Source organism: Tinamus guttatus, unplaced genomic scaffold (genome assembly GCF_059628265.1).
Source record: "Tinamus guttatus ecotype Peru unplaced genomic scaffold, ASM5962826v1 Tinamus_guttatus_pri_ptg000240l, whole genome shotgun sequence".
Lineage (NCBI taxonomy): Eukaryota > Metazoa > Chordata > Aves > Tinamiformes > Tinamidae > Tinamus > Tinamus guttatus.
Genome location: NW_028288774.1, coordinates 1,141,823 through 1,155,586, shown reverse-complemented (window position 1 = coordinate 1,155,586; position 13,764 = coordinate 1,141,823). Strand labels below are relative to the sequence as shown.

The following is a 13,764-nucleotide window of genomic DNA, read 5'->3' as shown; positions in this document are numbered from 1 at the left end:
TCTTTTTCCACTGATGCACTGGGAGGCCCTGGCCTAGAAAGCAGCTCGCACCCAAGCAGCTTCCAAGCCACCACACAACGAGAAGTTGCAAAACGCTACTGCAGCAGCAGGTGCAGAGCAGAGCTGCCTGTGAGGACGGCAGCTCCCTGGCTCGCCTCCGCCGGGGCCTGTCACCGCAGACGGGAACTGCGGCTCGCGCGCTCCCGCCGACCATCACGGGGCGCGCTCCCGCCGCGGGGCGGGGCCATGGCCGCCGCGCGCTCCCGCCGCGCGCTCCCGCCGCGGGGCGGGGCCATGGCCCCCAGCCCCGCCCCCAGGAGCGGCCTCCCGCCGCGGCGGGGCGCTGCCGGCGGCTGCCGGCGGGCTGTGCGCATGCGCGCGCCGCTGCCTGCGCCGGCCGGTGCCGTGTCGTGCGCGTCCCCGTGGCGGCCCGGAGCGGCCCGCGGGGCCCCCCGCGAGCTGGCGGCGCGGGCGCTGGGCCCCGAGCGACTGCGGGCCGAGGTGAGGGAGCGCGGGCGGGCGCAGCGAGGGGGGCGCCGGGCGGCCCCGGGCCCCCAGGCCCGAGCGGAGAGCTCCGGTCCGTTCGTTTCCCGCAGAGCGGCGCCGCGCGGCCCCGGACCGCGCCGCTGCCCCGAAAGGGAGCCCTGCGGAGGGAGCGGTGACGCGAGCGGCGGCGGCAGCGCGGGGCGGGCGGTCGCTGTAGCGCTGCGCGGGGCGGGCGGCGCTGGCCGCGCTCCGGGGCGCTCCGTGAGGCGGCCGCGGTTCCTCCCGGGCTGCTGCTGCTCCCTTAGCGGTAGCCGCTCCGTTCCGTTTAGCTCCCTGGTGGGCACGTGACTGAGGCTTTCCTGCTCTTGGAGCAGGAAGACATCCCATCGTTTTTGTCAGGCTCAGGAAGGATGATTGTGCTAACCATATCACCTGTGTTCTCCTCTGAGGAGGGAAAAAGCTTTTGGGCCTTTAAGTAGCTCTCAGAGAAGAATAAAGGTTCCAGTTTTAGTTCCTTAGTATGAAACCTTGAGTTGAAAACATAAGAAGCTTTTTGCATGTAATGAGCACCTGATCCTTCAGTCTGTAGTTGATAATAATTACCTTGTGATGGAACTGCATTTTTTGTGCAAAAAATTTGTTTAAAAAAAAAGTAAATCTGAGACAACAGTATTTTTAGGAATGGATTTGTGATACTTTATATTGTACTTTTCACTGTAAGTTGTTTTTCAGGCTAATCTGAACTATTACTTTAAATGCTTTTCTTACGTAGCTGTGGTAGCAACTCATAGGGCACCTTTTTTTTTTTTTTCCCCCCCCGAAAGGCATATTGATAAAGTTAATTCCATGTTTGTAGTAGAAGTGCATGGCCATTGCTTTGGTTGGATGTGGCTGGGCTCCTATAAAATGCGTTTTGATAGCTACTTTATGTCATAGAAAGGCAGGAGTCTTACACTATCTTACGTTGTGTGTGCTGCTCCTTCAGAAGCCCTTTATGGGGTATCCAAGTTGTTTCTCTTCTCTCACAGTTGATTCAAGCATTAGTTGCCTTTTTATTATTCACAGTGAATCCATTTAGTCACAGAGGGAGTGAGACCTATGAAGGCATCTTAATTCTGCAGTGCTTGGGGGCCCCCCAACTCCTCTGCCACCCTGCTCCCCAGACCATGTGCTTCTGTGCTTTGTGGTTGTGAACCTGCATCATTCTGTGGCAGGGAGGCCCAGCAGATGAGTGTTGTTCCCACTGTGTAAATCACTTGGCATCTCATGTCCCAGTGGGACGTATGAGCATCTGAAGAGACTTCCCTGCAGCCTGCCGAGGCAAAGAACCTGAATGTTCCCCAACCTGAATGTTAGCTGAGTGGTTCTGCACCTTGTGTGATAGCGATGTGTCTCTTTGAGAATTTATCCCCAAACCTATCTTTTTCTCTTTTGTAGAAACAAGAGATAATTGATTCCATTATGTGTGCTTCAGCCAAATACAACACCCGGGGTCCAGCCCTCATCCCAAGAATGAAAACCAAGCATCGCATCTACTACATCACCCTCTTCTCTATAGTTCTGCTTGGCCTAATTGCTACAGGAATGTTCCAGTTCTGGCCACACTCCATTGAGTCATCCAGCGACTGGACTGTTGAAAAACGCAGCGTCCACGATGTGCCTGTGGTGAAGCTCCCTGCCGACAGCCCCATTCCTGAGCGAGGAGACCTCAGCTGCAGGATGCACACCTGCTTCGACGTCTATCGCTGCGGCTTCAATCCCAAAAACAAAATTAAGGTGTACATCTACTCGCTGAAGAAGTATGTGGATGAATATGGGACACCTGTCAGCAACACCATCTCCAGGGAATACAACGAGCTGCTGACTGCCATCTCTGACAGCGAGTTCTACACCGACGATGTCAACCGGGCCTGCCTTTTTGTGCCGTCCATAGATGTCCTCAACCAGAACACGCTCCGCATCAAGGAGACGGCTCAGGCCTTGGCACAGTTATCCAGGTACTTGCACGTGTCAGCGTGTGTGTTTGAACGACTCAAGTGAGGTGAAGGACTCAAGTTCAGGTGAATGCTGGAGGGGAGTATACCGTGAGTCAGTGTCACGGCTAGACTTTGAGAGAGTTTATCATCCGTCCAGAGAACGTGCCTTTCTAATGGTCACCTATTCCTTCTTTTCCCTTAGGTGGGATCGAGGCACAAATCACTTGCTCTTCAATATGCTGCCTGGGGGGGCACCGGATTATAACACTGCACTGGATGTTCCCAGAGATAGGTATGCTTTTTGCTGTGTTTGCATGTATTGGGTCTGATTTTAAATGCCACTAAAGAAGCAGCAAGCTCAGAAGCGTGGCTAGTAGCAAAGGCCACACTCCTTAACCTTTACAAAGCTGGAAAAGCCACAAAGGTCTTTAAGGAACTGGAGCCTCTCTCATATGAGTAGAGGCTGAGAGCTGGGACTGTTTATCCTCAAGAAGAGAAGGCTCAGGGGGATCTTACCAGAGTGTATAAAGGATTGATGGGAGAGTGTCAAGCAAATGGGGCAAAGTTCTTCTCGTTGGTGTCTGGTGACATGACGAGAGGCAGTGGCACAAACTGAAACACAGGAAATTTCACTTGAATACAAGGAAACACTTTATTGTGAGGGTGATTGAACACTGGAACAGGTTGCCCAGAGAGGTTGTGGGGTCTCCAGCCTTGGAGATACTCAAAAAAATGCCTGGGCATGGTTTCAGGCAACGTGCTGCAAGAGACCCTGCTTGAGCAGGGAATTTGGATAGAGGGTCTCCAGATGTCCCTTCCAACCCCAACTATTTTGCTGTTCCGTGAGTGAGACTTTGTCTTTTCAAGGAGGGAGGAAAAAAAAAAAAAAAAAGAAATAATCAGTTCCTCTTTCCTTCAGGACAAATGTTTATTCCTGGAAACTGACAGTTTGGCCTCATTCTTAATTTTGGAAGGGGTGTGATCTGCTGTTAGATATGCTGTAAGGATGGAGAATTTCAAATTTAGACCCGCATTTCTTGTTACCAAGTCTGAGGGCTGTCCCGTTAATGAAGTCCCATTAAATACAAATCGGAAGTCTAAAGATGAATGCTAACTTTCATTTTCGATTTAAGTTTCAATGATGCTTCAAGGCCTTTTAAAGGCACTTGTCATTCCGGTGAATCTGTTATTTAAGAATTGCACTGTACTGGTAATTTAACAATTGTTCTTGGTTCTTCTCCAGCAAGTGCTTTTTGAAAATATTTGCCAGGAATATAAAAGGTGTTGTGAATCCTGAACTTACTTTTCACTTGTAGAATAGTTTGCTTCTGTAAAAAGAAAGTACAATATAAGAAAGAAAGCTGAAATAAAAACAAGATAAATTTGTGTAGTTTTGAAAACTATTACTAAGTACATTTCTGCCAGATTAACATATATATCTTTAGTTCTTCCAAGTGAGGTCCTATTTAACCAGTTGCTTTTCTGAATATCAAGGTGAATTTTCTATGTCAAATATTTTGTCAACGAAATCTTCACTAAGATATGAGATCTTTGCTGAGATCATTGTATATGGAGTATGTGTAGATTTCTTTGCATCGTGGATGATTTAAAGCGTTGTCCTTGGGGTGCTAAAGCAGAACTCGGTTATTCTGGGTGCATTCAAAGAGTAAGTTTGTGTTTGGTACGTGCACGAGTGCCTGCCCGGTGCTCCTGGCGGTTTGCACCTCACTGCGTGGTGTCATATGTGCGTGATACAGGGCACCCTGAAGAGGGCAGTCACACATCGTTCTTGGGGAACCACGGCTTTTTATCTGTTACTACATACCCGTGTTTGTGTCAAGTTTTGTATTTCTTAAGGTGAGTTTTTACTCGACAGTGTTTTGTTTTATAAGATGCACTGGAATCCTGTTATTCTGGGATTGTTTGTTTGTGCATGTACAGATATATGTCCATGGAAGTGGATTTGTTAACTGCATGTAGTAGATTTCGTGTACTGCACAACTTCTTTTGTTGTTGTTAAGTGTCCACTTGTAATTGCCTTTAGGTATCTTGGCTTACTGTGCAGGAAATATATTGCTCAGTAGGTGCTAGCTCTAAGTGCTTGTTATTCTACTGGGCAAAGCTGGGTAATTCAAATCAAATATCAAATCTTTTTTTTTTTTTTTTTTTCTGGCAAAAGCACCTATCAGCTAGGCTAAAGGTGCTTGCACAACTGTACTTTTACTCGTAATACTGTGTTTTATGCCTAGACAATAAAACCACCCCTTCAGCCAAGTGAGACATACTAGTAAAGGTTTAGTTTTGCTAATATGACTGTCTATGCTGGAGTCAACATGTAATTCAACTCTGTCAGATTACAGTTTCATGTGATGCTAGTGTATATGTAAAAACAGCGGGATGGTGGTGAAAAGAGGAGTTCTGCTTTTCCTTTGGCCACATGTTCTTTTTCTCTTCCTTGCATGGTGTCTAGAATAAAGTCAACAATCATGTGAAAAACTAACTGTTTTGGAGACCAGACATGAGATTTTGGTGAAATCCCTTTGCTGATCCAACTTGCTCTGCAACTACATGTAAGGGAACCTGCAGCGCTGATGCAAGGGAGGCAGCAGTGAGATTTGGAGCTGAGAAGTGTGGGAACTCCTTTTCTTAGGCAGTGGACAAGTTGTTTTGTGTGTAGTGTAAAAACCTGGTCACAGGAGTGATCTGTGAAGAAGTCTGTGGTAGGACCTGGAAGGACCCGAGTGGTACAGTGTATGGTTGCAATATGCTGCATATTGGGTTATATCTAATAGAACAAGTGGACCAAATGTGTTATGTTAATCTGGGAATGTGCACACATGTTACAGAGTGGGAAGCTGGCTAAATGTGCAGAATAGCTGTTCTTAGAGAAGCTGCAGGCCAAAGTAAAGGTATCCTGGCAGAGGCCTGATGGATTTTGAATGACAGAACTGAATTATCCTCATACAACTCCAGAACAACTGGATTTATGGGATTTTTGTGGGATCACTGATGAAAATCACAGGTGATATTTAGGAAGTTTGCACAGGGAGTGCATTCTACCTTTATTCAGCACATATAAGATACCATACCTATATGAGCAGTAGAGTGCTATAAGGTCATGGGATATAATGGAATCATGTTGTATTGATTTATTGCAGAATATTAATCCAGGTAAATTCAGACCTTGTGCACAAAGGGCAATTCAGTTGTATCGTAATTTTGCACCTGGAAAAGTGTTTAGCTAGGTTATCTCACTATGTGTGTGTGTGTGTTGTTTTTTAATCTTTAAAATGAGTTTCCACAAGACAGTGTCAAAGCAGGCTGTTCCCTGAGTTTGAAGATGGAAGTCTGCCTTGCTGGCATGAAGGCTATATTGCTGGTAGTAGCTGCCATAGCACATGCAACTCCTGTCACAATACTTGGCAAATAAGCTCTCTAATAGATGCCATTCTATTTAGTACAATATTTGAGGGTGAAGGAATTTCTTTGGCTAACCTGCTCCGTAGCTATACATTTGAACATACGGTCAGATATCTGTCTTCCTGCTTCAGCTTCTCTGGTTGTTGAAATGGGTTCCACTGACTTGTGATGTTTTGAAACGGGTGACGATGGCAGCTGGGCAGGAACATTTAGAGCACAGTCCAGTTAGGGTCCTTCTGGAAAGAAGGAAGGATCAATATCTGGGAAGTGGTGAAAAGTTGGGAACAGGTTCCCTCCTCTGATCAATGCAATTTAAAGATTATTTGTCTTGAGTTCTTTGGGAGTTAATGCCTCCGTTCCTCCCTGCACCATACAATGAAAATCTGAATGGAGTTATTTAACTGGTGTCGGTTCCCCGGGGTTTCTTTAAGTAAAAGTCTCTGTGACACACACCTGCTTTCTCAAGGCTGATGAGGTGCTGTCATGTTTACACCGGATCCAATTAAAACAGTCTGGTTGTAGTTTCCAAATTAGGGGGTTAAAAAAAAGAAAAGGGAGGGTTTTAAAGTGCAAGAACAGCAAGACCCAAGGCGTTTTTTTTCCCTGCTCGTACCTGAGTTTATGTGAATGTGACATGGAACATGAAGCCTGGAGGGCAAGATCTGGTTGTAGCACCACTGTACATCAACACAGAGTTGGCACCGAGGAGGAGGCTCTGGAGGAGAATCCAAACTACTCGCTTTGGAAGATAAATTTCACTCAGCACTCAATTTATTATCACTGTCTTCTCAAATCATTTCTGCTCCTTCAAATGGTTTGTGTTGTGAGTGAAGAGTAATAAAGAGAGGCAAATTGCTTCGATTTTAGTAATTTTCATGAACTTACACCTCTAATCTTGCCTCTAAGATTTTCAAAGTGCTTCTTAAATGACATTTAGTGCTGCTTACTTGACCAGCTGGGTGTAGTCTCACACACACAGCAAAGGGCGATCCTATTGTCAGGATACTGGGCAACTCTGTACTACAGTTAAAGCCAGAAATGAAGTATCTCATGGAGTCCCTGAAGGGAATTAGAAGAGGCAGGACGTAGTGATGTTCAAGCAGAACATCTTGTTCTGAGGGAGGGAAAATGATAGATGGGGTCCTGGATGATAATGTAGGTAACTGATTATACAACAGCTGTGGAAAAAACTGCTTTTCCAACTACTATACTAAAGATTTAATTCAGAATAACTGACAATAAGGGAGATAAGTGCCTGCTCAGTTCACAAACTGACAGTGTGCAAGCTTGGGGAAATGAGGCTTCTGGCTGTAATCGCAGCTGCTTCGGCAAGTACAGCTCCTCAGGATCCTTGCTGTGGTGCCTGCTGCAGTGGTATGTTTGTGTTCTGCTGCTTTCCCTCGAGAATGAGAGAAATTGGAATTGGAAAAATATTTTTCTGCAAATTACTTTATATGGTAACTTTAGCAGACCCAGTATTCCCAGGACAGCTTAAAGTATAGCACACCATGTTGTTGTGTGGCAAAGGCCTGAAAGTTTAATAAGCTGCTCAAGAAAGCTGACTGAGAAAAGCGAGCGCTGAGCGTCTTTGCGGGAGTAGGATGGGGTGTTCGTTGTACCACCTGGTCCCTGGGGATGCAGTGGTAACTGAGAAACTCATGTCCTCTATTCACATATTTCAAAGCCTCTTGATTTGGCATGGGAGATAATAAGACAGCTTTTCCTTCTGGCACAGTGAATGATGCATTGTTTTCTTCTGCACGCATTGTTTTCGCCTCTTCCGTACAGTTCTTTCTTTCTGTGTGGCAGAAGGTTGCCCCATCTAGGAAAAGCCACAGACAATCGGGGCCATCCCATTGGGAGGCTGAAATATATCTTAATTTATCCAGCTTTGATTATTCCCATGCTTTCTAGCACATAGCATCCCAGGCTGCCTCTACTCTTAGAAATTAATTTCAGATCATAGTGGAGTCCTCGTTGTCATGTTTTCATTTATAGCATTCCTGTTTTGCAATGTTAGAATTAAATAAACTTCACTAGTTTGTGTGATCACTTTGAAAGTACGATAGCAAATAATTCCTTAGAAGTTTCTAGCCCGAGAGTCCTGAGTTGCTGTAAGCTGCCCAAGTGTTGTATTATTGGACTTATACCTGGAATAAAGCTCGTCTCCAGCTCTTCAGAAGCTGTGCTATCCAGTGTTTTAGGACGAGCGTTGTGGAATAAGTTGATTAATACATGTAATTGGGAATGTATTTATTTAAATTAGAATCGACTTGGGACGTTTAAGATTTCTAAAATCATAATGGCTGCAATATATTGCTTCCCTGTTTTATGCAAAACTGTCTCTTTCCTTAGTGTCTTGTATATAATCCTAAATTTTCCATTGGTGACTCGCTCCCATTTGGTATTAAGCCAGTATGGGAAAGCTAAAGTGACTCTTAACAACTGCATGAAAAATACCACTAAGGAAAGCTGAGGAAAAACTCGTCTCTTGGAGCACATATTCTTTTGATACCCTGGTAATGGTAATCAGCAAATGGTGTCCTGGACTTTGAATGATCAACCTGCTCTATTTACAGACTCTCTCTTTGTGCTTTTCAGAGCTCTCTTGGCTGGTGGAGGCTTCTCCACGTGGACTTACCGGCAAGGCTATGATGTCAGTATTCCTGTCTACAGCCCGCTGTCCGGGGAAGTGGATCTGCCGGAAAGAGGACCAGGGTAAAGCTATCCCAGTGAACTGAGCAAAGGATATTCAGTACTGTGTTTAATATGGGTTCTGCTGAGTATGTTTAGCTGCCCACTAGTTGATAGGCTCGGGCAATTTGGTAGGCATTGCTGCGTGTGCACATAGGCCTTGCAATTAAAATATGATTCTTCCAGTGCTACTGTCTGCCTGGTAATCTGCCAAGCTGATTTATCTCTGAATATATGTTTTTTCCTAGTGCTTCTCTGTTTGTCCTGCTCCAGAAAGTGAAGCGTGGAACACGATGCCAGGGTTTCTAGTAGAATTAGATTAAGATTTGGTTCTGGATCAGTATCTATTGTCAGCTCTCTGGAAATAAGCAAAAAATCATCATGAATATATTGAATATATTATATATATGAATATATTTTTAATTGACAAATAAAACAGGGTGGTAATTCAAAGCAATAAAGCAAAAATATCTATTCAAGCAAAATCTGTTTTAGGATGCTTAAAAGCAATGGCAAAAGATTGCTAATGCAGGTATACAAGCAGCACACTATGCCTCCAGTGGGCCTTTAAAAAGAATAAAGGGGTCATCGTGAACAACCTGACTGCCTGAAGTAGCATCAGCTAATGCAAGCTTTGGGTGCATAAACAGGAGGAATGAGAATGTGAGCTCTGTGTGTCATATGGATACATCTTTTTTCCAGATCACGTTGAGTGCCTCTGTAGTTCTGGGGTCCTTTCAAAGTAATGTTGAAAGCTTGGAACAGGGACAGTGAGGAGCTCCTAATGGAAGTCTGAAGGAAGAAGGTCTTGCAGAATGAGTCTTGTGGAGCTTAGTGTGGTTAGCTCATGAAAAAGAAGTGTTGAGAGGTGACTTGATTATTAGAATCCAGAGATTAGAGTACTGAATTTTATCTTCCAAACCAATGCAGGGAGACATAAACCCTGTAGTTGGAAGTAAAGCAAATCAAGGGGAAATAACAGAGAACGTATTTAGCTGTTAAAATGATTTACCCTGTAAAGTGGTGCTTTCTCCGATTCATTCATTTGTTCTGAACAAAAGTAGGTGGAAGCCTGGAAGACATGTTTTAATCAATTAAAAATCTTCCAATATTTCGTAAACCTCTTTAGCAGCTGAAAACATTTGACAAAAAAAGTAACAACATAAGGAAGGCCCTGTCAAAAAGATGAGTGGACTGAGGCAGTGGGCAGGGAGAGTAAATGACTCATTTGTTGCAGAGAATCATGTTTCAAAATACAGAAGCTTTAGTTCCTTCTAACCACATTTTGTAGAAAATAGGTGTTGTTAAAGCAGCAGGCTGTGGTGGAAAGGCTGCTGTCAGTGTCAGAGCAGCAGTGTTCCTGCAGCTCGCCGGCGAGGGCGGCCTTGCAGCCGCTGGTGCCGCCAGCTCCGGAGGGGATATCGCCCTGGGCGTCGCAGCCAGGTATGGGTCAAGCTTGTGCAGCAGTGGTTTACCTTCCATGAGTGCCCTCTGTTCTGCTTGTCGTGTTCCTCGACGTGACTGGCATGGGGCATCGGATGGATCCCCGTTGATTTTTTTCATGGGTCTTAGGTGTGGTTATGGTGCAGCGCAGCGTGTCAGTGAGCTTTGGTGTTTCTTTCTGGAGAGTGAAGAGAGCGCAGTGACATGGTTCGTGTCCCTGCAGTCAGCCAAATGCTGCGGCTGGTTTGGGTCTACTAGGGAGACCTTTGCGTGGAGGCTGGTCCAAGTGCGTGAGCTTATGTGCCCGTGAGAACATGCAAGTGCCAAAACATTACTGAATATAACCTGTGTGAGGACAGGGCCATAGTCTCCAGAGTACCATCTAGTGGCCGCTTAGCATTATTAATTGAAACACATTCACAAACTCATTTGTTTGATGAAGGAAGTGTGATAAGGGAAGGATGCTCAGGATTCAGGCCTGCTTGGAATAAATGATTGCGTTCCACTGACCTAGAGGGTTATTTTCTGGTAGCTGTGTTGCGGTTGCTTTCATGGCAAGATTTGGTCACTAGGTTTGGAAGTCATGGGGTGATGACTGTTTAAAGGCAAAAATTGATTTTAAACATATTCCTTAATGATCCTGCACGGTTTTTAGCTAGTCACAGGCATTTATTTTCACTCATCTGCAACAGTATTTCCTTTCCTTAAGGCAAATTCCCCCCTCGTCTCCACCTTACAGAGCTAAACTGAAAGTTTTTAATTTGCTGTCGTTTTTAGTTGGGCAGTTAAAAAGGTTTTAATGCACCTCTGCTAGAAATATGTGTTCTATAAAGCTGCTGGTAGCAACTTGAAGCTTAGGGAAGAAAGTATGTTTTAAAAAGCAAATTTTTATGTAACTCAGCTGTTAATTAGAGCAACTAACAAGCCCAGCATGAGAATAAGTACAAGGGTGAGAAAAGCAGCAGGAAAGGTCTGACTTTATAATGTGTAAGTTTGTGTTTTCAGAGCTTTATATTAAAAATAGTATCACATGTAGAGAACTGGAATGTTAAGTGAAGGCCTCATTTCTTGAGTTGTTTTGGCAGTGTGAAGACAAGCACCCGCTATGGGTTCCTTTGCATGGGGAATGGTAGAGCAGTCTGACTCAGCTCATCCCTTTAAAAAGAAAATCAAAGTAAATGAGTGTAACTTATTATATTGCAACATTTTAAAACTGTGAGCATATAACTTGAGATTCTATCCCTATGTGTTTTACCTTCAAAGTAAATTAGCATTTTGAAATATTTCGGTTTTAAGATACTTTTTTTTTTTTTAATATTTATGATTTTGGAACATGGTAGGAATTGTAAATGAATGGGATAATGAACCTTCGGTGTTGTCCTGGAAATGTTGCCTTTGTCCTGACAGGGCAGAAATGAATCACAGGCTGTGAGAGGAGCTTGTCCTGCTGTTGCCATCACCATGTCAAGACTGTAAAAAAAGAGTAGTGGGTAATTGATTTGTCTGTTCAGCGCTTTTTCTCAACTAAAATTCTTGATAAAGTATTTGGGAAGAAAATCTATCAGCAGCATCCAATATTCTAACTACCTTGTAATTAGAAAAAAACATGCAGTAAAAGAACGAAGAGTCCTGGTGTCGATGGTGAGCTGTTTTAATGTGCAACCGAATGATCGTTACTTCAGTTTACAAAGCAGGTTGAAATGCAAGTGCTTATTGTGTGGTGGTAAATATTAACTTATTGCAAGTTGCAAATAATGTGAACCACTTCCATCCAAAACTTCATTTTACTGCATCATTGCCACTTACATCCTTGCCTACAAAAATGGTCTTGGCAATGTGTCCACCTTTGGTTAATCTGGTGCTGCCTTCCCAGGAAGGAGAGGAATGGGCTCCAGTGTGTGAAGGGAGCGAGCTGGCAGCCCCGTGGGGTAACCGTGGCCGTGGTGTTTCAGTCCTCGCAGGTATTTCATTCTGTCCTCTCAAATGGCTCTGCACCCCGAGTACCGCTCTGAGCTGGAAGCTCTTCAGGCCGAGAACGGGGAGTCCGTGTTGGTCCTGGACAAATGCACGAACCTCTCGGATGGGGTCCCTGCTGTTCGCAAACGCTGTCACAAGAACCAAGTCTTTGATTACCCTCAAGTACTCCAGGTAAGGCCCTCTCTCCTGCAAGCTGCTCTTCCCTTTGGAGACTATGGAGCTGTTCCTATTTAGCACATTAGCACTTAGCATATGTAGTGCCCAAATACAAGGGCACTTCCTTATATTTCAGTTAACTTGCTGGTTATGTTTTTTAGCACGTAGTTTATTATGTTAGCTTGGATAATATATGCAAATTCTGTCCTCATGTGTAAGAAGGATAAGAATTATAGAGTCAAATATATGGATTAAATTGCAGTTTGAAATTATTGCTCAACTTCATGAGGCTGATCATGATAGTTTTCTAGGAACACTGACAACATCATGTAAACTTAGAAGATGGCACGAATGTGTCATTGCATCTAATGGAAATGGGAGGAAGAAATTATGGTGGTCAGATGAATTTGCACTTTTTAAAAATTTGCATGACTTTGAATCTGCACCCTCCAGAGTAACTGGCAAATTGACTTTCAGCTGGCATGAATTTGGAATTGATTTCTCCTTTGTCAATCTAGGTCTCATTAGTTGAAGCTTGGAAGAGAACTTGGCAGCTGTGTCAATTAGAGGGAAGAGTAAAATGAACTCTAAAGAGCTTATGTGTAAACTTATTTGGGAAAAAAAGAATCCTGTATTTAATGGGAATTGATCAGGTTGTTTTTGCAGGCAGCTTACTGGTTAAAAAGCCTACAAAACATCCTGCATAGATAGAACAGATTGAACCAGAAGACTTGTCAGTATGCACCTATGAAAACATCTAGGTGAAATGTGTTTGATGCCTTTGGCCCAACTTCCAGAGGTCTTTTGATGTGTCAGTGGAGATAAAGCTAGATAGCGTTCTCAGACCCCGGTGCCTTGACAGTTCGCAAGCAGAGAGATGCTTTGGCATGCGGCGTGGTGAAGTGAGTTGTGCCATAGGCCACTGTGCTCTGTCTGTGGCCACAAGCACATAATCTGTCTTTGAACTTCAACAAATGATGATAAAATAACAAACATGCCCAGGAAAGGCAAAGTTTCCACCTCTCCTGTTATGTTTTTGGAGGAAATACGTTGGAAATTCCATGAGGAGGAGGAGGAGAGGGAGGAAGGGGTCACCCTCAGTCCTAAAGTTTCAGTCAAAAGAAAAATAAGTTTGCTTTCCTTAAATGCAGACTGGACTGCTCGAGGATAGCAAGTAAGGGGATCCATATCTCTATCTCAGTATATAACACAACTCAGAGAAGAGCTGATACATGCCGAGATTGTTAAAATACTTTCCTTTGCAGAGCCCTGCATCTCCCTTTGGAATGTCTGGCTGATAACAGTGGTGATGTGAGGAGAGGTATTTATAGTAACCTTTGTCTAGACAGGAAAAATGGTTATCTGGGCAGATGAGCATGTGTGTCCACATCTGGACTGCCTTTTTTTTTCTTCCCCCAGACCTTACCAGGGTCTCTTCCACCTGCTGCCCTGTGATTGCCTGAGTGGATGGTTAAAACGTGTGTGCATTCTCTCCTCTCCTTCCATTCCCCTGATGTCTTTTTTTTTTTTTTCTTTTTGTGAGTTGGGGAAGGAGGGAAGCCTGAGGACCGTGATCACGGGTCGTCCTTTACAGACTTCTTAGACAAACTCT

The 13,764-nt window shown here is 44.4% G+C and overlaps 1 protein-coding gene across 1 annotated transcript in view; it reads left to right on the top strand.

Moving 5' to 3' along the window:
- Positions 1-415: 415 nt before the first annotated feature.
- EXT2 (exostosin glycosyltransferase 2) overlaps positions 416-13,764 on the top strand; it is a 67,502-nt gene continuing 54,153 nt past the window's right edge. Inside the window, exons 1-5 of the mRNA XM_088525713.1 lie at positions 416-501; positions 1,924-2,483; positions 2,665-2,754; positions 8,484-8,600; positions 11,972-12,167. Coding sequence (XP_088381839.1) covers positions 1,948-2,483; positions 2,665-2,754; positions 8,484-8,600; positions 11,972-12,167 — 939 coding nt within the window. The 5' untranslated portion in view covers positions 416-501; positions 1,924-1,947. The remainder of the gene's footprint in view (positions 502-1,923; positions 2,484-2,664; positions 2,755-8,483; positions 8,601-11,971; positions 12,168-13,764) is intronic.